Source organism: Myxocyprinus asiaticus, chromosome 47 (assembly GCF_019703515.2).
Source record: "Myxocyprinus asiaticus isolate MX2 ecotype Aquarium Trade chromosome 47, UBuf_Myxa_2, whole genome shotgun sequence".
NCBI classification, from domain to species: domain Eukaryota; kingdom Metazoa; phylum Chordata; class Actinopteri; order Cypriniformes; family Catostomidae; genus Myxocyprinus; species Myxocyprinus asiaticus.
The window spans coordinates 29,638,813-29,662,711 of NC_059390.1; the positions used below are offsets into that span (position 1 = coordinate 29,638,813).

At 34.1% G+C, this 23,899-nt stretch overlaps 1 protein-coding gene across 1 annotated transcript in view; it reads right to left on the reverse strand.

Moving 5' to 3' along the window:
- Window positions 1-11,216, reverse strand: part of LOC127437026 (ras-related protein Rab-21) — a 33,273-nt gene extending 22,057 nt beyond the window's left edge. The window contains exons 1-5 of the mRNA XM_051691657.1: window positions 10,871-11,216; window positions 6,103-6,162; window positions 4,287-4,394; window positions 292-355; window positions 103-157 (exon numbers count right to left, since the gene is read on the reverse strand). Coding sequence (XP_051547617.1) covers window positions 103-157; window positions 292-355; window positions 4,287-4,394; window positions 6,103-6,162; window positions 10,871-11,002 — 419 coding nt within the window. The 5' untranslated portion in view covers window positions 11,003-11,216. The remainder of the gene's footprint in view (window positions 1-102; window positions 158-291; window positions 356-4,286; window positions 4,395-6,102; window positions 6,163-10,870) is intronic.
- Window positions 11,217-23,899: the final 12,683 nt, after the last annotated feature.

Below are 23,899 nucleotides of genomic sequence, written 5' to 3' on the forward strand. Positions count from 1 at the left end.
CAGCTCAAAGTACAATGCAATATTATTTGATATCTATATTGCTTATTAAAATCATCATGTGATTCAATAAAAACACATTACAGACATGACAGGTATACATACCCTTCTGCCTCTTCAACCGAAACATGTCTGTCTTTGTCCAGGTCAATTTTATTGCCTTATTTTAAAAAAAAGAAGAAAAAAAAAGGAAAAGCCAAATGTGTTTTTTTTTTTTTTACTATGAAGTCATAATGTGGAGTATAAAGCATAAAGCATATGTTAACAAATGGTCAGTGTAAAAAGACAACTCACCAACTATACATAAACAGATTTCATTCCCCAACATTTTCTTTAATTCTTTTACCCAATTTTTCACCTGTGTAATGAAAAAAAAATTATTATTTGTGAGTAATTGACATGAAATACATTTGGGAAGTTGGAAGATCCTGCAATGTGACAATATACTCCATCAAAAACTATTTTCAACAGCATATTTGCTCATTCTTTTATAATTATTATGTATGCAGCTTTTACTGATGATATTAATTGAGAGAATACATGGAATATACAATTAATTAGTGAGACAAAGAATATTAAAAATAGTAACATAAAAGGACATCAAATGTACACTCTTACACTTTCATATCATTTTAACCTAAAATGTTGTTTTTGATAAAAAAAAAAAAAAAAAGGCCATGCTCACATTATGTATCAACTATCAATAACATTTTATTTAAGGAATGTTCCGGATTCAATACAAGTTAAGCTCAATCGACAGCATTTGTGGCATAATATTGATAACCATAAAAATGAATTCTCATTTTTAATTTTGTCCTTTTCCTTAAAAAAAAAAAAAAAAGAAAAGAAAAAAAGTTACAGTGACACTTACAATGGAAGTCAATGGGGCCACACTGTAAAAGTTAAAATACTCACTGTTTCAAAAGTATCTAGACATGATGTAAATAATATGTGTGTAAACATGATTTTAGTATGATAAAATCACTTATGGCCAGTTCTACAACTTCATTACCATGACGATGTAATGTCAACAAACCATAAAACGACTGTAAAAAAATGACAAATTAAACAACTTTACAGCTCAAATAATACACAAGTTTTAACAGAAGAATTAATATAAGTGCTTTTATAAAATTATAAGCCGCACATTTCTGCCTTTAAACTCTCAAAAATTGGCCTCATTATAAGTGTCTCACCGGAATCTTGATTTTTGCTTTTTTTAAAGAAAAGGAGGGACGAGTTGAAATAAATTTTTGCAGTAATCAACATTATGCCACAAATGCTTCCGACTGAGGTCAACTTGTATTTAACCTGGAGTATTTCTTTAAAGCAGCATTACAGAAAATGAAGCTGTAATATCTGTGATTGTGCAGTTTAAATGAATACAATTATTAAAAATAATGCTTTAAAAATTAATGGTCTTTAGTAAGCCCCCAGTAAGCAAGTCAAAGGCTATTCAATTAAAATCAATTTTACCTTCTTAATCTACAATCCAGTGGGGTTTATGTTGTGTTTTGTAACACTGTATAAAACTTGATTAGTGATGTTAATGATTAATTGAAAATCGATTAATTGTCGTTACAAATTTGATAGATTAAGTTTATCAATCACCGATTCATTAATTTCAGGACAAATGCGTTCAGCAATCAGATGTTGATAAGGCTGTCTATACAGTCACCCACCACTAGAGTGCCATTTGCGCTGCATGTCACTTCTTATCCAAATCACAGAAGAGCCACACAGCCACAGATCAGAGATGAAGCAGGCTCAATGTAAACAATGTTGGAGCGTTTCTCTATGAATGAAATGTAATGTTTTCTGCACCCACTATGATAGTGTGTTAAAGTACAACATGGCAACAAGCGCGGTAAATGTTGGGGAGTAGCTAACTACAAGTAGTGACGCTACTAACTTAACTCAATTTTTCAGTAGCTTGACAATAGCTCAGCTGCTTTTAAAACAGTGTAGCTTTTCTAGTAGCAAACTACATTTTCCAGCAAGTAGCGGTGTAGCGCAACCAAACACTACATCATGTTTTGGTTAGATTATAACTAACAGCCTTCTTTATTGGGTAGAATCCAAACTTCTACTAGCAAAACGTCTGATGAACTAGCAGCGTATTTCTGGCAGCTCACAATCAGACAGATTCTCTCTTCTTCTTTTGTATGACAGATCACAAACTAAAATATTGCATTACCACCATCTTAAGGCATCTTATTACAGCTCACTTGGATAAGAAGAGATTGTCTGATGGTTATGTAAAGTGACCAACCACAGTTTGTTTACTTTGACAAGATGTACAGGTGTGGGTAAATCTGAGAATGATAAAAGAACACCATTCTTTTCTGTGAAACAAATCATTTTTCTTTAGATAACACAACAGCATACTTACCTTTACTAATATATATATATATATTTATTTTATTTATTTTTTACTATTTTTGAGGGATTTATTTTCGGTTCTGAATGTTTTAGTTTATCTTTATCTGTTCTTTATTGGGAGCAGTGAGAAAAATAATTCCTATCAAGCATAACTATTTGAAAACACATTTTCTCTATTTCATATCATTTAATCAATAATTATTTTCATGTCAAATAAATAAAATAACTGGTAAAATAAATGTATTATGGCATGTATTATTATAGGGTGATCATGCATCATTTTTTTCCCCCTGGACAAAAACGTCCGGCCAGGATTTCAAAATTGCATCTAAATGTCCAGGATTTGGCTTTGTCTTCATATTGATGTGATCTCTACTATTACTACCATAAATTCTGTGTATTTGATACTGCGCATCAGTTTTCACGCATACATGTGTCCTTATGTGATTATTCTGGCTATTTACACGTTCTCTCTTTGTACTGTGCCACTGTGTGTGTGCGAGGGAAAGAGATCACCAGACGTACTCTGCCGCTCTCAGCAAGAAACACCAATAACATAAGTACACTTTTAAAATGATGTTCCATAACTCTGCAAATTATTAAATAGAACACATATTATCAGACTCACGCTTACTACGCAAAGTCACTTTTAACTGAAAATGCTGACTATATTGAACATCAAATAGCCTTTACAGGGATATTTAAACTAATATGACGGATGAAAATAGACCATAATGGAAATTTTACAAATTAGTCCGTCAGATATTTGTAGCACAATCTCTATACGTGACCTGTAAAGCTGGCACTTGCGTGTCAATGGCAAAAAATGTCCAAAAATACAATGAACAAGAACACAGGTGAGAGCAGAAACAAGACCCGAATCTCTATTAATATATTATCCATACTAAATATTGTGTGACAAAATGTCAGGCCAAGGAGAGTTTGTCATAAAAATGGGATCTTTAGGGAAGTAGGGTACACCTAGGCAGGAGGACTGAAAAATGTGTAATATACCTGTAGAATAAAAATATTTTAAAATGGTGTTTAATGTCATTTTTAATGATCTTTTCTGGTTATTATTTTATGGCCATTATAAAATGCATGAATGTTGCTATTCATTGAATGTATTAAATACATTTAATGTATTTAATTAAATACATTTAATGAATACATGTATTAATTAATAAATGTTATTAGTGTAAATTTTGTTATTATTATTGGTTTTATAGTAACATTGTAAAAATACTGCCTCGTTAAGTAGCTTTAATGTAGCTAGATACTTCTGAAAGTAGATTGTAGTGTAGCTAACTACTTTTTCAAAAGGGTAGCTTGACTGTACCTTTACTTTACATTAGGAGTAGCTTGTAGCTTGTCAAACTACAGTTTCAAAGTAGCTTCCCCAACACTGAGCACGGTTGGTATATTTGTTTCATTCCAACCTACAAATACGTCAGTGATTGTCGGGAAAGCAAGAAGGTACATTCAGCTGAAATCTCACCATTACCTTACAAACGGTATGTTAAGTACTGTGTTTACACAGAATGTTAGAATTGCACTTAATTTCAAATAAAATATAAGTCCAAAAATCTGAAATATTCCACGATCTACAATGTGAAGTGATAATGAACACAAATATATACAGTGTATTGTAAAGTTATTTTAATTAACAGTAAACATACCTAAATGTATTAAAATACACTGAACTAAGAATATTTTGAAAATGTCTGAAAATTGACATCCCTAGTTGTTTCATAGCTTTTCTTTTGACTGGGCACTGAATAATATTGTACATCAACATCCAAACAAAACAGTGACTCTTGGTTCAAGAGTATATCTGGAGGCACGGCTATGAAGATTTTATTATTTGATTGACATCTTTCATGGTGTATATTAGTGCTAAAGTTCACCTTCTGAAACGAGTCCTCATCTGTGACGTCATACACCAGAATGGCTCCGTTTGAGTCTCTGTAGTAGATGGGTCCAAGTGCATGGAAACGCTCCTGACCAGCTGTGTCCTGTCACAAACAGAATGTGTGTGTGTGTAAACTGATGTAAATTGCAACAATAGCTGTTTGAACTGCATCATGATAATGAAATAGTTATGAATATCTACAGTACAGTCAAAGAAACAATAGTGGTAACATTTTAACCGTCTGTAACACTAGTAATGTGTATACTTAATACACAAACACCTTAACAAATCATTTATTCATATTGAATATGGAATCAATAAAATATATGACTTCCTTTAAGGCTTTATAAACAAAACAGGAGTAGAATGACATGGATAATATTTTAAAGACTAAAATATTAACAAGTATTTAAAATATTTCTCAAGCCAATGGCTTGAGACTGTCTACACTGGACACGTTGAAACAAACTTTCTAAACCATTTATTTGTCTGGTTGGCACGAGTAGCACCAGCACGTGCAATGCAAAATGGCCGCTTATTGTTCGCATGCGAACGACTGACCCCAGAGTAGACAGTTTCATTGATTATAATGGGAGTAATTTGCTTTTGTCGAGTTGCGCCGCTCGCTTCTGGTGTAGACAGGGTGTCAGCACTAAAAGCAAAACAAGACATTCTCTGCAAGCGCTTTTCATGTGGAGTTCAAAACGGCGCTAATCATGTGAATGTGGCTTTACAATTGCTGTAGCAAAGTGGATAGCCACAATTAATAGTCTAGGATGAGGGTTTAAAAGATTTAATGCCATTTGCAATGAATACTCAACCTTTGGGGACTAGTTCTTTCAATTAGTCAACCTCCCACTCAAACGTTGAGAAACATTTAATGTTACTTGAATTGGTGCCATTTTGGTACATTTCTATCTTTATACTGTGGATTGCTTTTTTGGAAAATTTTGCATTTGGCATTTAGAAGGAACTAAATGTAATTTGCTATTAATCGCGATTCTTTTTATCGAATGGCAGCACTAGTATTATTATAATATTATTTGTTGATAATGTCATATTCTAATTGAATTTCTTTCACAAATTATAAACGGTACAGTCTGTTCATGGCATTTCTATATTCACTTAAAATTCTCTTATTTGGATTGCAATTTGTGATTGGAATTTAAAATGCACAATAATCACAGTTATTTTGACTAATCGCAATAAGACAAAGAATGGAATAACCGCGAATGTATCTGAAAAGTAAAAATATTCAGGGCTTAATAAATTACATCTCAATGTTTTTAATCCTTTTGACATTATTATTTCATATTTATTTATTTGCTCAGAAATGGCTCTACGGGTGTTTTATCAAAGAAGCCCTCATTTCAACCAAACAGTCAACCATTGTAGACAGTAGATTCAAATGTTCAAAACAACAACAAAAACAAAAAAAATAATATATATATATATATATATATATATATATATATATATATATATATATATATATATATATATATATATATATATATATATATAAACAATGAAAATATTCAAAATAATATTTTCAGAAGCTTGGAAGTAATGCATAAATCTGACACTAAGAGAAAATAAATGTTCAGTTTGGGTGACTGTGTTATGTGGTATATAAATGCTTTAGACCATCTCACTGGCACTCCACAAACTATAAGAAACAAAACTACACATGCCAAGCTGTTCGTTTTCCTCAAAGACAACAGATTAGTGCCCGTTTTTCAAAAGACAGACTCTTATTTATCTTTAATTGAAGAATAACCTCTTAAAACAAACAACAATGTGTGACTCACCCATATAGCCAGATTTACTCTCTTCCCTGTGATGTTGAGCTTCTTTGTGAGGAATGATGCCTACAAAGAAAAACACATGAATAATTGGTTTTATTTCACATGCACAAGAGCATACCTCTTAAAATGAATACAGCCGATCATCAATATAAAACACACTTGCTATTAAAAACAAGCACAAAACTGCCTCCTAATTATTAATATCACAATTATCATAGGGTTAATGAGAATTATGAGCAAACCTATTGTGACATAGGTTATATTAAATAAATAGGCTTTAATTATCCATAATCCATTCAATCATGACAGCAGATTCCTGATAAATGTCCACATTACAAATATATAACGAGTTTCGCATGAGTTTCACACGAGCCCACAGCAGCTCATATCTTTCATAGTCTGTAACATTGTAACATGGATTAACTATTATAGTAAACTGACATTCTTCATTCTACACTGAACAATGTTGATTAAAAACTAATGAGCAGTCATAATATTTAATGTGGGCTTTATTCAAGATACATTTCTAGAAATAAGAGCATTTGACCATATTTGGAAAAGTCATATTAATCAAAAGACGTTACCTATAAGTTAAATACATTTTAAATGGATTGTAAAACATTCAGACATATACAAAATATATAAGCAGAATATATATATATATATATATATATATATATATATATATATATATATATATATAGTAGAATAAGTGTATATAATTGTTCTATTCAGCATCATGGGTAGTGTAGTTCAGAAATGCCATTATTAAACAAAAACTTTTTTTAAATGAACTTGAAATAACATGGACTGATGGCTTTAATCGAAACATATACCATCGATTAACAACCTTGGAGCTCACAAGGTAGGTCTGTCTTTAAAGGTCTAGAAGTTAGCATTAAAAATCTATTTCCCAGTTGAAAAAATGAATGTTTTTTTACTTCCAGAGACCAGACTTTTGTGCTTTATTGCAAAAATAAACATTATTTTTTTAAATAAACAACAGCTTTGCCAATTGGTCTAAAAAAGCGTATCAGTGAACGCCACACATGTCTGAGGGTGACAAAAGTTCCATGGCCACACGTTCCCACAGTGAAGTTTCTCTCACAGAAATAATGACAACATGGACAGGTCCAAGGATAAATATTAGATGTAATAAATGTTGCATCGTTTCCGTCCCATTGAACTATTATTCATTTTAAGCAAGCTTCATTTTCTTGGTGTTTATGTTTGGTTTCAGATGGTTTATTGAGGCTAAAGCTCCAGCCAAAGTATGAGCGGTTCTCTCTTTTTCTTGTAAATATTATTTCTTGATTCCCTTCAACTAATTGCGTGTGTACTTGTGATGTAACCTCTGGTTAATGAAATTAGTAAATTTTGTGCTTTTCCTTTTGTTCAGAGTAAAATTAGCACTTTTTGTCTGAAAAAGCATGTTTTTTTTTTGTTTTTTTTAATCACAGGAACCATTATTTCATCTAAACAGCCATTGTAGCCAAGTAGAATTAATATTTCAAAGGCAATAAATAAAAATCTGTTTAAAAATTATGAAGGCATGTTTCCCCCAGTTTTTCAATAAATTAACACAAGGGAGCATAAAATGTAATCATTTTCACTGATTTGCACATTTATAGTTATATTTACCATACAATCATATATGGAAGCTTAATAAAAATCTTATTTACCTTCATATATTTTTACTAAAACATTTTTCTTTGTGAATGAACAAGGTGTGCAAAACTACTTCACTTATTTTTTGGAAACCAGTTGAATATTGCATAGTACTAAATGATTACTGTGGAACCCAGTCAAGTTTATTAATATAATACTGAATTATTATTATTTTCAGGATAATAAGATGTGTTAAAGATAAATTAATATATTTCTGTCTTATTTACTTCACTCTACACTGGGGTTTTATTTTGACACTACAAGTGCAGTCATGTTTATTTCACCTTCATCAGGAGCTTTTATTATGAAACAGGAAGTGCAATGTTTGTTTGACTTTCTGAATTTCGCATCTTGTGAACCGCTGTCAAACTTTCCTTTACTGTTCCGCACTGTATGTAGATTTGTAAAATAACATAATAGCGGTTACTAATGTTTGGAATTGCACGAATGCTTGAACCCGCAGTACTTCAAATGCAGGTGAACTGCGTGACAAACACTAGCCCATGAGCCCGCCGCCCCCACGAGTGCACACAGATCAGCGCGTCGTCGGTTCATTCTGAAACGCACACAGACCGTGTTTATCTGTCTTTAATCGCAGCCTTTGGCAGTTAAATAATCACATATGACCATTTCTCCATTTTGATGTTATTTTTATTAATTATACAGCCCTGAAGGATCTTGAAATTAGTGTACTGATGCATTCTATGAAACTTAACGGCCAAATAAAAGGTTCATTAAAATCATCTGGATATTCACGATATTGTTGAATTTTACATCGTTAGCAAAATCATCACAATTATATCGTAGATATTCGTTGTATCGTCCAACCCTATTTAGAAGCCAATGGCAGTATTGTAAGGGTAACACCTTACAAAAAAAGTTTCATTTGGTAAGCCTTTATTTTGTCACACATTATACGTTTTTGCATATATATATATATATACAGTGAAATTCTTTTTTTCACATATCCCAGCTAAGCTGGGGTCTGAGCCTTAACCGCTGAGCCACCACTGCCCCTAACATTAGATAACTAAATGTGTTAACTTGAAAAAAAATTTGGAACCCATTCAACTTAAATATTGTTATAAATTGTAAACAAATACTAATGATGACAATAATAATTATTATTATTATTAAATATGTCTTTAATATGGTTTTGACTAGTCTAAATTCAATTACAGATATCTAAAATTCTGCATCTTCAAAGATATCCTAATTACATGTTTTGATATCTGAAACTAAGGTATGACTAGGCAAAATATAGTTGAACTGGATTTATGACTAGTCAATATTTAATAGGAGATATCTTTAATTTGAATTATTACTAGTCAATTTTCATTTAAAGATATCTTTAATGTATTTATGAATATCTCAAATTGATTACAGACCAGGAAGATCTTTAATTGGAGATATCTGCAATTATTAATCTGACTGGGAAGAGTTTAAAAAAAGATGTCTTAAATCAACATTCTTAAAAAAATAAATTGCCTCTCTGCTATGCCCCACCTTTAAAAAACAAACAACAACAACAACAAAAAAATCCTACCTTGGAAATGTTTTGCAATCCGCCATTTTTTCTGATAAAGAATTTATCTTTTAATGTTAGTCTTGCATGTTTGATTTATTTTAAACAGAATTTTGCAATTAATAAATAAATACAAATCCAACAATAAGGATGGTGTACTTGTAACAATGATTTGTATAAGCCATCATTCCCAAATAAACTCAAATAAAATCAGAAGGGACCCCTACACTAGCTCAATGGTTGCATGTCTACAGTGGGCATGTAATTATTTATTGATCCATGTCTCATAAGTGCAACACAGCAGTACTTCTCTCAGGGCTATAACAGCAAATAATACACAAGCATGTTTAACATACTAATTAAATAAATGTATTGAATTGTTAGTACCATTAATTAATATAAGCTATGTATTAATTCAGAATTCAGAAGTTATAGTAACTAGGAAATTCACAGCCACTTATTAGCAGTTATGATCAATTATTTAAATTGTTGACTGAGGCTTCTCTCTTTTCAATTGATAACTGTTTAAAGATTTTAATGAATTAAAAAAAAAAAAAACATGGGTGCCTTGATTCTGAAGCATTAAACCACTACATCATCAATTTATTTGCCTAATTTCACATTTGTATAGATTGCATAATAATAAATGCAAAAGACCCCTTTGTGGTTGTCTGTCTTTATTAATCATTTACACCTAAATTGGTCCGTGCTGCAACATATAACAATCACTTTGCTACACACAGTTAACTGGAGACCTTTTAACATATTTAAATGCCTCAAGCTATTGTTTATTAAGTTGTCAAGCATCGACTTAATCTTTCTGTTAGCAGCTAGTTACTTTAACAGTTTCGATAGCACTACGTAATGAAGAATCCTTGCACGTCACAACACAGCAGATTGACCAGGGGTAAGGGCAATTTAGATATCTGAAAATATAATTAAGACAAGTCAAAACTGAATTACAGATCTCCTCTAATCATCTTTGTGGACGTGTGACGTGACAAGTGACGAAATCTGTGACGTCACTGCAGAGCTCTTAAATGGAATTTCGACTAGGCAAAACATGAACAGATATTTTTAATGTTCTTTCTTTCTAGTCAAATTATAATTGTGACTCGTAAAAAGCATTTAAAAACAAAAGCTTTAAAAGCCAAAACGGCTTGCGATAGTGAAAATTCAATTATAGATATAAAAAATGAGGGCATTTACTAGTTGAAATCCCATTTTTGATATCAAGAATTAGAATATTAACTAGTGAAAATTGAATTGTTGATATAAACCATTCATATCCTGCAAATTAATAAAAAGCTATAAGGGCTTGCCATACAATATCTTATTTGTAGAGAAGACCTATAGTCTCTATATATATCCCATTGTATAGCATTATATATACGCCCATAATCTATTGCTTTGGTGAATACGGACTGAATTTATAAATTGAGCGCAAAATAACAGCTAAACATGATAACAAATAGTTTATATCATCAATAAGAGCCACAAAGTTTGATCAAACCTCATAATATAGATTAGAACACAACAGATGTGTAAATAAAATAAGTGGCATGTGTAAACACTGACCTGTAGAGTAGTTATGTGCTTGTCGTTGAATTTGTTCTCGCAGTATCGCAGCACCAACGATGTTTTTCCGACGCATCCCTCCCCCAGCAACACCACCTTGAACGAGTACGTCTTCCCTCCAGCCGCCGCCATGCTCAAACTCTAAAACTCCGACAGAAATACAACGCCTGATCCAAGCCTCTAACCGATCACAGCAGCCATAGAGACTCGCTTATGAACGCAATACACCAAAGAATCGCTGATGTGCGCTTCACACGCACTTTATGCGCCTACCCTCTATTAAAACCTGATTCACTCCTGACGGATCTCTGCGATCATCAGTCTAATGGCGTTTCGCTCCGTGACGTCACCTGGCAGCGATCATGTGACCCACTGGAAGCGGTATCTTCCTGCAGGGGGCGCTCGGTGGCCCAGGAAGAGACGCGTTTAAATCTTAGGACCATTTTTTGTTATTTAAGATATGTGTCCAATAATGAATTTTAAATTAAATGATTAACTTCAGGAGTAAAATTAAAATGGTTCAGTCAAATAGTAAATTATTGTTCGAAATAAAATATCCAGTAACTCCAAACGACTGTGATTGGTCCGTCCTCATCAGCGCTGAGAAAAGTAGCTTGTTTCACGTGACAGCGGCGTCTGTATGTTGTTTTATCGGCAGTCTGGTCAATAATTTACACCATAATGATACTGAGAAACTTAAATAGACATTACATTGAAAACACACAGTGAAGAGTTAAAACAGAATAATTATTATTTAGACCCATAGTAACGGTCCCATCAGAGACAACTTAAGCCCCGCCCATTTATACATCGTATAAATTACCATTCTACGCACTTATTATATTTCTATATCCAGTACTTGCTAGAAAGTCATATGACTTTTTAAAGCAGCAGATACATGTAATTCAGCTATACTAAACTTATATGTGCCATATTAAAATAAATAATATAAAATAATAAGGTGGGAGAAATGCTTAAATACTTGAAGGATCAAAACAACATTATTTATTTGCCTTAATATGTAGGCTACATACTGTAGCATAGCATTGAATTACTGCCAAACAGCATGACTCTTGAATTGTAAAATTACATATACTGCACACAAGAGCTTCCTTGTACTGCTTCTCTAAAAGACATATGGGACGTGTATGTTTTGTTGTATTTGTATGCAATAGATCCAAATATTATTCACCACAGTAAAATATATTTGTACAGAAAAAAATACTAAGAGCTAATAATTAGATAACCAATGAAAAAACAAAAAAACAGAAAAAAACAAAACAAAAAAAAACGACTTATTTTGATTGTGAATAGCTAAAAAATATATTACAAGAAAAATAAAATTTTTATTTAAAAGCTGATTTTTATTGTGATCTTGGCCAATGATGAGGCTTACATACTGTACAATAAAATACAAATAAATTCTTGTCTGTCTCTTTCTTCAGTGCTAGCATCTTTATTACTCCAGCCACTGTGAGAACTTGGCAGTCTTATACTACAGATGTTGTTAAACTTTGTATGACAAATTGATTGCTTGTGTCTCATTTGTAAATCGCTTTGGATAAATGCGTCTACTAAATAACTAAATGTAAATATACAAGGTTGTAAGCATTTCGTATTTTTGGTTTCTTCATCTCTCCTTTTTATTGAATATTTTTTTATTTGTTTGTTTGTTTATTTGTTTATTCAAGCATGTATTTATTTACACTGGCAGCCAAAAGTTTGGAATAATGTACAGATTTTGCCGTTTTGGAAGGAAATTGGTACTTTAATTCACCAAAGTGGCATTCAACTGATCACAAAGTATAGTCAGGACATTACTGATGTAAAAAACAACACCATCACTATTTGAAAAAAAGTCATTTTTTATCATGCACCCATTTCCAGCAGCCATCACTCCAGCACCTTATCCTTGAGTAATCAAAAATAAATTGCTAATTTGGTACTAGAAAATCACTTGCCATTATATCAAACACAACTGAAAGCTATTTGGTTCATTAAATGAAGCTTAACATTGTCTTTGTGTTTGTTTTTGAGTTGCCACAGTATGCAATAGACTGGCATGTCTTAAGGTCAATATTAGGTCAAAAATGGCAAAAAAGAAACCGCTTTCTCTAGAAACTCATCAGTCAATCATTGTTTTGAGGAATGAAGGCTATACAATACTTGAAACTGCCAAAAACTGTAGATTTCATACAAATGTAGGGCTTTACTGGTTGTTTAGATCAGTGTTACTATCAGAAATAATTAATAATTATTTCTGTAGTTATTAATTAATATTTAAATGAATCAATTGAATCTAACTCATTAAAACCTCATATGGGGCTCCAGTAAATGTAGTGCGCTACGTTTAGGAGCAAGTTTGGTTATTAGCAATAATTAATAATTATCAAAGATAATTATCAATTATCAAAAATCAATAGAATATTAACAAGGACTAACATTGACGGGGCACCACCCTGAAATCAGGGACTAATAAACAGATAGTAAAACAGTCTCAATGTTAGATTGTTTCCTTAGGAAAATCGACATCCGAAGAATATCGATTTTCAGGAAAAAAAAACAATGAATGAAGGTTTGAATCCGAGCACTGACATCCCGTCAGCATGACACAGGTGTATGCAAAACAAAGCAAAATACTTCTCTTTGTAATATAAACAAAGTTTATTTATGCAGTAATATCAGTTAATAATTAATACAATGCAGTCAATAAACTTCCGACTTACAACTACAAACTAAACAGTGATATGATTAGATATGGAAATAAAACACATAAGGTGTGTGTGTGTGTGTAGGTGTGGGTGTGGGTGTGTGGTTAGTACAAGAGAGAGAGAGATGACAGCCATAAAGCCGATTTCGCGATCGTGGGAGAGATAGCAGCTGTTAGTTCATCACTCAGAGACGCGGTGGACAGCTCGTAAACAGTCCCGCGTTCTTTGACTCTTTAATGGATGAACTCAGTTGCTGTCTCACCCGCGATGGCGAAATTGCACAACAGTCCAATTTGGTTGGACCACAATACAGCAAAACATATTCGTGATAATTAATACCCTGAGTATTAATAATGAGCGGACATGGCGGTCCGTAAACTGTACAAGCAAAAAAACCTTGAAACACAAGAATAACACACTATAATATTCTATCTCTGCCAAGACGTAAACCTCTTACTTGAATCGCATGAGGACACAGGTAGAATGTATTTTCCTCCGTCCTTTAACTCTGACCCGGTTCCTTGAGGCTCGGGTGATGACGAGAGGCTGTTTCCTCGCTCTGTCGGTGGGCGGTACAGCTGTTGATTCTCGGCGGGCTGGCGGAGAACTCAGAAATGTCGACTTGATTGAAGATGGAAGAGAAATCTTTAATGTCTTCACTTCTGTAGGTAAACGGATGAAGATGCGAATTGCTTGGCAGTCTCCTTCGGATCCGTTAGAGTGTTCGGTTGAACACAGAGTAATCTCAACTCGTCCAGCGAGATGGAGATTGTATGGCCACAGTTTCAAGTCAGACGTTACTTCCTTGTGCCACGAGGTTGCACCTGAGAGCAGAGATGAAACTACGTCTATACTCGGTGAACAAAGTCGCTGGAAGCAAATCCCGAAAGCATTTCAGAGGTATTTCAACTCCTGATGATGTCATGGTTTGAGGTGCGTTCTGTTGTGTGACTCATCCAATAGGAGTTGAGAGTTCGATCCTTTAGTGAGCAAGGCTTCATGGGATTTATAGTCTGTTTTGGACTCCCTTTGTTTGATTTTGGCACAATTTTTATCAGTATAATTTACGACTTGGAATGTGGGGGCTTGAGTTAGGTTTTTACGACTGTGTTAGGCCTGCCTTTGTCTTCTATCTGAATACATGAGGCCCAACACAAAGGTGTACACTACAGTCTTCAAAGACAAAGGACAACTGGCTCTAACAAGGACAGAAAGAGATGCGGAAGGCCAGATGTACAACTAAACAAGAAGATAAGTACTTCAGAGCCTCTAGTTTGAGAAATAGACACCTCACATGTCCTCAGCTGACAGCTTCTGAATTCTACCCGCTCAACACCAGTTTCATGTAAACAGGAAAGGTAAAGACAAGTCTCAGCGGTGCAGGCCTTATGGGAAGAATTGCAAAGAAAAAGCCACTTTTGAAATAGAAAAACAAAATGAAAAGGTAAGAGTGGGCAAAGAAACACAGACATTGGACAACAGATAATTGGAAAAGAGTGTTATGGATCTTAACCCCATTGAGCTTTTGTGGGATCAGCTAGACTGTAAGGTGCGTGAGAAGTGCCTGACAAGACAGCCACATCTATGACAAGTGCTACAGGAAGTGTGGGGTGAAATGTCGTCTGAGTATCTGGACAAACTAACAGCTAGAATGCCAAGGATCTGCAAAGCTGTCATTGCTGCACGTGGAGGATTTTTTTATGAGAACTCTTTGAAGTAGTTTAAGAAGTTGTGACATTTTTTTTTCAAATTGTAATAGTAATTTTTCACGTTATTAATGTCCTTACTGTTGTTGGGCCTCATGTATTCAGATAGAAGACAAAGGCAGGCCTTACACAGTCATAAAACCTAACTCAGCCCCCACACACCAAGTCATAAATTATACTGATAAAAATCACGCCAAAATCAAACAAAGGGAGTCCAAAACAGACTACAAATCCCATGAAGCCTTGCTCACTAAAGGATCGAACTCTCAACTCCTATTGGATGAGGCACACAACAGAACGTCCCTCAAACCATGACATCATCAGGAGTAGAAATACCTCTGAAATGCTTCCGGGATTTGCTTCTAGCAACTTTGTTCACCGGGTATAGACGTAGTTCATCGCTGCTCTCAGGTGCAACCTCGTGGCACAAGGAACTAATGTCCGACTTGAAACTGTGGCCATACAATCTCCATCTCGCTGGACGAGTTGAGATTACTCTGTGTTCAACTGAACACTCTAACGGATCCGAAGGAGACCGCTGAGCAATCCGTATCTTCATCCGTTTGCCTGCAGAAGTGAAGAGATTAAAGATTCCTCTTCTATCTTCAATCAAGTCGACACTTCTGAGTTCTCCGCCAGCCTGCCGAGAATCAACAGCTGTTGAACGGCCTCCCGTTATCACACGAGCCTCAAGGAACCGGGTCAAAGTTAAAGGACGGAGGAAAACACATTCTACCTGTGTCCTCATGCGATTCAAGTAAGAGGTTTACGTCTGGGCAGAGATAGAATATTATAGTGTGTTATTCTTGTGTTTCAAGGTTTTTGCTTGTACAGTTTACGGACCGCCATGTCCGCTCATTATTAATACTCAGGGTATTAATTATCACGAATTTGTTTTGCTGTATTGTGGTTTAACCAAATTGGACTGTTGTGCATTTTTGCCATTGCGGGTGAAACTGGCAAACTGAGTTATCCATTAAAGAGTCAAAGAACGCGGGACTTTTACGAGCCGTCCACCTCGTCTCTGAGCGATAAACTAACAGCTGCTTTCTCTCCCACGATCGCGAAATCGGCTTTAGGGCCGTCACTTTATTCTCTCTCTCTCTTGTACTAACCACACACACACACACACACACACACACTCACACGCACGCGACCCCTCACAAACATTCCGGCACACATTTTTGGCTCGTAGATAGCTTAATGCTAAAGCCCAGCTTTGTGCCTAAGCTATCGTACAAGCGGATACACGCGGTAACTGGTAGACGCCATTGACTGGTTTCTCTCCGCCCCCATTCGCGGTCATATTCCCTGGCTGGAAGTCTCGCGTGACATACTCTCCACAAGAGTCACGTCCGCCATTTTGTGTGCGTCCCTCCTTACACACACACACACACTCTCACACACACACCTTATGTGTTTTAGGATTATTTTAGTTTCCATATCTAATCATATCACTGTTTAGTTTGTAGTTGTAAGTCAGAAGTTTATTGACTGCATTGTATTAATTATTAATTGATATTACTGCATAAATAAACTTTGTTTATATTACAAAGAGAAGAGTTTTGGTTTGTTTTGCATACACCTGTGTCATGCTGACGGGATGCCAGTGCTCAGATTCAAGCCTTCATTCATTGTTTTTTTTTCCCGAAAATCGATATTCTTCGGATGTCGATTTTTCTAAGGAAACAATCTAATATTGAGACTGTTATACTATCTGGTTATTAGTCCCTGATTTCAGGGTGGTACCCCGTCAATGTTAATCCTTATTAATATTCTATTGATTTTTGATAATTGATAATTATCTTTGATGATTGTTGAATTTGAATGATCAATAAGCTAGTGTTAATTTTAATTAATGTTTCATCGATGTTAACCATTAACAATTATCTTTGATAATTGTTGATTTAAAGGATTAAAAAAGCTAACATTGATTCTCATCAATGTTCTATTGATTTTAATAATGAATAATTATCTTTGATAATTATTCATTATTGCTAATAACCAAACTTGCTCCTAAACGTAGCGCACTACATTTACTGGAGCCCCATATGAGGTTTTAATGAGTTAGATTCAATTAATTAATTTAAATATTAATTAATAACTAAAGAATTAATTATTAATTATTTCTGATAGTACCACTGATCTAAACAACCAGTAAAGCCCTACATTATACATTGTGATCAGTTGAATGCCACTTTGGTGAATAAAAATACAAATTTCTTTCCATATGAGCAAAATCTTTACATTATTCCAAACTTTTGGCCGCCAGTGTATTTATTGACACATTTATTTATTTATTTACGCATGTATTTAGGCATTTATTTATTCAAGGGTTTATTTATATATTTTGTATTTATTTTAATTTATTTAAGCATATATTTGTTTATTTATATATTTATTTATTAAGGAATTTATTTAAAGTTTTTATTTAATATTTCTATATTTTTGCTTTTTTATTTATTGTGGGAGAAATAAAGATGCTCATGTTTTATCTCTTAGATTAACTGTGAATAAAAAATATGTTGCATATTAATGAACAAATCAAATATGTTATTAACCCTATACAGTATAAAGCTGCATGTATTAAAATTTAAAAATGTGATTTTCTAAAGCCTCTACATTAACATAATACATTTTTTGCAAAAACCCTGTTACTCAATGTATAAGATGTCTAGTGGCACCTGGTGGACGTTTACATGCATTTCCTGAAACAAGTATTTTTAGGGCCCAAGCACTGAAAGTGCGGAGGCCCTATTGTACTTCTAAGGATTCTTCTTCTTTTCAAGGTTTTTGGTACTGTAGCGCCACCTAGAAAATGGACATGTTCGGGGGGCTCTGTAGCACATCCATTTTGAGCTACCATCACCAAAATTTGTACAAATATAGATCTCATCAAGCCAGACAACTTTCGCACGACAGTCATAAGCTCTGCCCAACAGGAAGTCGGCCATTTTGGATTGTTTGAAAAATGCATGCCTTGGAATTTGAAATACTCCTAGGGATTTCATGTTGCAGGTACCAAATGTGGGCAACATCATGCCAAGACATTGACGATGCTAAATTGTGAACGGATTTTTGATATATCGAATGGTGTTGCCATGGTGATGCGATAAAGTAATGTCAAAAAATGGGAAAAAGGAAGTGTCTCATATCTTCTGCGTGCATCGTGTGATTTACATCAAATTTGAGTCAAATGTTTGGCCTTGTGGGCTGATCACATTGATGGGGCTATTGTGGGTCACGGTCGTAGTGCCACCAACTGGCGGAAGGAAGTGTGTCACTTTTAACAGACTTTGAATTATCCCTATTATGTTAACCTGAATTGCTTCAAAAGATTTTTGAATAATGTCAAAACAGTGCAGATTTAAAATTCTGATGGGATTCTTGATATCTTAAATACTGTTGCCATGGCAAAACATTAAATCTCATCATTCCTTTTTGTGAATATTCACATGTTTTGAGGTATTTGGTAAGCTTGGTTTTTAAAGTTTATTGTTAATAAACATATGTCTTAATATATATATATATATATATATATATATATATATATATATATATATATATATATATATATATAATAAAAATATAAACTGAAATGTAAAAATAATAGAAAACTGTCATAATGTGTATATGGTAATGAGTGGCAATTACAAGAAATGTCCAATAGAGGGCAGCCAAGCTCCATGAATGTTTCCCAAAATAACAGAAGATATTTGGTGTCCTGTTTAGAAGGGATCCCTGTTTCGTACATTATGTATATAAAGTATGTGTAACTACATTCTTCAGTTAATTATATTTCTGATTTCATGTGTTAAACATCTCCAGTTCTTGAGATGGAGTTTAATTCATTTGATCTGTGTATGTTTTGATGGCCAATCTGGTGCTGGAATGTGTTACTTTGAATTTATGATAAATGTTTGTTTTGGCTGTTATCGTTTAGTGTCAGTGTCAGTTAGTTTCTGCAGCTTGCGCTCTTTTCCAGGAAATAGAAAAGCGAAATATGTCCCTTATTGTGATTGCCTTCTCGGCCGTATTGTTTGTGTGTACGTAGAGCGAGTGTTTTGTCTTTATCTCTCTCTCTCTCTTAATTGCTCTCAGGTGTGGGGTAACTAGGTGATCTGATTGTTAATGTGCAGCGCTGGCATGCAGTGTGTTTTCTTCCTATATAAATCGAGTGTTTCATGGCTCTGTTGTGTCATGGGGATTCGTGAGCTGTGTTATCTTGGTCACCGGTGCTCTCGCGCAAACGCGAAATGTTTTTTTTATTTTTTATTATTTATTATTATTATTATTTTTTTTAAATCTACGCAGTGTTGATATGGCAACAAGTAAACAAATGAAGTTTCGTCTTACCAGCATGTGTGACAACTAACCCCGCATTTGAGTTTGAGCTCTTTTCCGGTAGAATCCCACAGAAAAATGCGAACAAATGTGTCCCCACTCATTATATACATCAACTGAGGTGCAGATGCAATCTTTGTTAATTAAAACATACCGTTTTATATGGATGGATTAGAACCTTTAACCTCGTATGCAACGTGCCGTTCACATGCTTGAATGCGTTTGTTTTTGCACTAAAATTATAAGCAGCGCCACAAAGAGCAAAACGTATGTGTCTCAACTCGAGACGTTTAACATTAAGTTATTTTAAACTTGACATGGCGTCTACACAAACAAGCCGTCAAAGACATCTATCTAGCGCACGTTTACATTGAAATCATTTTTAAAACAGCGCAGATGAACACAAACGCGCTCAATGTGAACGGCCCCTCTGTGTAAGACTAAAACTGTAGAAGAGTTTGATCACACTTGCACACACACTTTATTATTTGTTACTGCACATTTTCACTTCAAGTAAATTGGTAAGTGCTTTTTGCATTGTTATAGCAACATCAGGAGTTTTCTAAGTGTAAATTAGGCTGCTTGAGCATTCAGTGTTGGATCAGTTTTGAAAAGTAACCGTGTACCCTGACGAAACAATTTATTGTAAACAAAATTGAAATCACAAATATTATTAGAGAGGTTTTTCTTTGTATTAGACCTCCTTGGTTCGTGCGTGGACGTGTTTTTAAAATGTTAATTGGTATTATTAGTTAACTGCCACGTAATATATGATGGGCATACGGTGTCTTATTCATTGTGAAACAGTTTTCTTAATGGCGTGAATTGCACTGAAGGCCTAGACAAGTTTTATTGCATTCTCTGAGGCAAAAATTGTAATACTCTTAATTATTGATGTATTTCAATACCCACAGCTTTCACTTAAATGTGTTATTTTTGTGTGCATTTATTTTTTTTTTTTTGCTAACTGCATATTCAGTTATTATGCACTAAAATATTTACATGTAATTGCATTTAAAATGTAATTAGCACAATTACATAGATGTATAATGATGATTTGTGAATTTTCACTGCAAAACTACCCCAAAAAATGCAGAAGATTCCATTGCAAAATTTGAGAAAAGCAGCAGCAAATTCAACCATTTTGTAATTCCAGCTAGCCAAATGACATGGCCATTTCCTAACTATACCGTAATTTGATGACCAAACTTTAGTTGTGGCAATGTAACTGATTACGTTGTGACAAACGGAAAAGTGAAATTTCTGTATTCGTTGCCACAATGTAACTTTTGGAGGTCGTGGTTCAGTAGTGTCACGGAGGGGACAAAGGACACAAAAGCAGAGATGATGGTTCAATGTTTTTATTAACAAAGTTCTCAATGTCAAGATAAGGTGCACATGGCGCTGGCTGCAGAAGGTTAAAATCCAGCGAGCCGCAATGGGCTAGTGAAGGGTGTGTTCGTATGATAAGTGTGCTTTGTGGAAGTCAGGAACAATCCGAAGAGAATCCGTTGAAGTTGGGCTTTGCCTCGCAATACACCAGATGATATAGTATGACAAATAGTTGTTTGTTGGTAACCAGTTGGTAATTTATGCTTTGAATAATTATTCTATGGGCGAACATGCAGTATTCTAAACTAATTTATGTCCTCATTTATGTCCACATATGCCCTACATTAATTTAGAGGTTATTTAAACAGTTGTGCGTATGAATAACAAATGCAGACTCAAAGTTAATGTACTTCATTTATTTTGACAGTACACAGAGAAAAAATGCAACAACGAAATTACAAACCTAAATGACTTCTGTGCTTATATAAAAATGTACTTAGACTATCTTAACACCTAATGCCATGAATTACATCTGTTAATTTAATTTAAAGCCAGTTTATGGATAAATAAAAATGGTAAATAACTTCATTACAATATAATCTTTAGATCTACATAATTGTTTCAATAAAGAATTATATTAAATTATAGCAAAAATGTCAAATTAATGAGATAGCAAATTGTTTTTAATTACAAATAAAAATAGATAGATTTCACCACATTTAGACAACATTATGCGAAGACATCGAAGATGAAAAATTGCGAACAGAGTTTTAAATATCAAACGGTGTTGCCATGGCGATTCACTAAATTAATGGCAAAAATAGTCTCATTTCTTCCACATGCATTGTGTGATTTAGATCAAAATTGAGCTGTATGTTTTTTCTTGGGGGCTAATCACGTGGATGTGGCTACTGTTGGTCACGGTCATAGCGCCACCAACTGGCAGCAGGAAGTGTGGCACTTACAACAGACTTTGAAAAAGTTCTCTTACTATTACCCAAATTGCTTAAATTGTTTAGACACTGCTGATGGAAAATTTTGAAGGGATGCTTGATAACTTTAATAGTGTTGTCATGGCAATGGATTAAATTACATGATGTTGTAGTCAAACTGGAATGGTGGCATATATCTAATACACATTGTATGTTTAGGGTCCAAGTTTACATTAATGTTGAGTTGTTGCTGTGTCCATCATGCTTTGTTTTCCGAAAGCCACTGAGTGGAAATGGACCCATGCTGCTTGGGCCCGTCATCGCTGCTTGCAGCTATATTTTTTATTGCAAATCTTTTTTTTATGAATTTTTATTTTAATTTTAATAGAGTAAAAATAACCATACTGATTGTATTGTTACAGATATTTTAAAACGAGTATTTGCTGAATATAAGTAATTTGTTCTTGGTTAAAATTTTGCACATTATTTTATTGAAAAAGCCAGCTGAAATCCATATGTCTCAAATATGATACAACAGGCTTTTTTAGGAATATCTCTCAATCACCATTAAACTCCATTCATGCATATATGTACTTTTATATTTGCAGCCTGCTCTGTTATTGTAAAGATCTCAATGTTTAACATTAAAAGCTATAATAATGTAATCTTACTGTAACCTCCTGAGACCAGCAACAAAAGTTTTACAATTTAAGCCTTATGTATCAAATATGATACAAAAACAAATCACATATTCCAAAATGTATTTATTTTGCCTAATCGTTCAGAAAACAGCTCCATTTAAAAAATAAATAAATAAAATTCTGACTATTATTTCGTATGTCAGGCTTTACAGAATTAATAGCCATATGCAAAATATCATTACAGATGAACTGCCTCTTATAATGGCCATCATTCAGAAATACCAGACTGAAATACTGCAGAAACCCTCCAACTCATCACAAACTGTAGAACAGATATGATCTATTTTGGGCTGCATGGTGAATGTCATACATCAGATTGCCATGGCAACAGCAGAGAGCTGCATGTTGACGACAAAGCAGACTGACTTGGCAGATTTGAATGCTTTAAGAAAGCAAATTACATTCATATCTCCATTGAATTCTACCCGCTCAACACCAGTTTCATGTACAACAGTAAAGAGAAGACTCAGGAGTGCAGGTCTTATGGGAAGAATTGCAAGAAAAAGCCACTTTTGAAACAGAAAAACAAAAAGAAAAGGTTAGAGTGGGCAAAGAAACACAGACATTAGACAACAGATAATTGGAAAAGAGTGTTATGGATCTTAATCCCATTGAGCTTTTGTGGGATCAGCTAGACTGTAAGGTGCGTGAGAAGTGTCCAACAAGACGGCCACATCTATGGCAAGTGCTACAGGAAGTGTGGGGTGAAATGTCACCAGAGTACCTGGACAAACTGACAGCTAGAATGCCAAGGATCTGCAAAGCTGTCATTGCTGCACGTGGAGGATTTTATTTTGTTTTAATTGTAATAGTAATTTTTCATGTTATTAATGTCCTGACTATACATTGTAAAAAGTTGAATGACACTTTGATGAATTAAAGTACCAATTTCTTTCCATAAGAGCAAAATCTGTACATTTTTCCAAAATTTTGGCCGCCAGTGTATGTAGTATATTAACATTCTAAAAATTCATTCACATTTAGGGGCATGGGGAAACAACTCAGATATTATTAATTTGAAAAGACTAACTTTGTTGGCTCGTTGAAAGTTTACAACAGTTTGAAGGTTAAAGAGTCCGATTATAGTTTGAATACATGGGAAGTTTGAAGTGAAATTTGAGGTTTAAGGGCATTTAATTTAGGACTTTAAAAAGTGTTCTAGCAGCACAGTTGTTAAGATGATCTGGCTGGTTGCTAGGGCATTTCTCAGTTGTTGCAAGGGTGTTTTGACTGGTTGCTAGGACATTGTTAGGTGACTACTAGGGTGTTCTAGGTGGCTTAAACTTTGCTAGGCTGTTGCTAT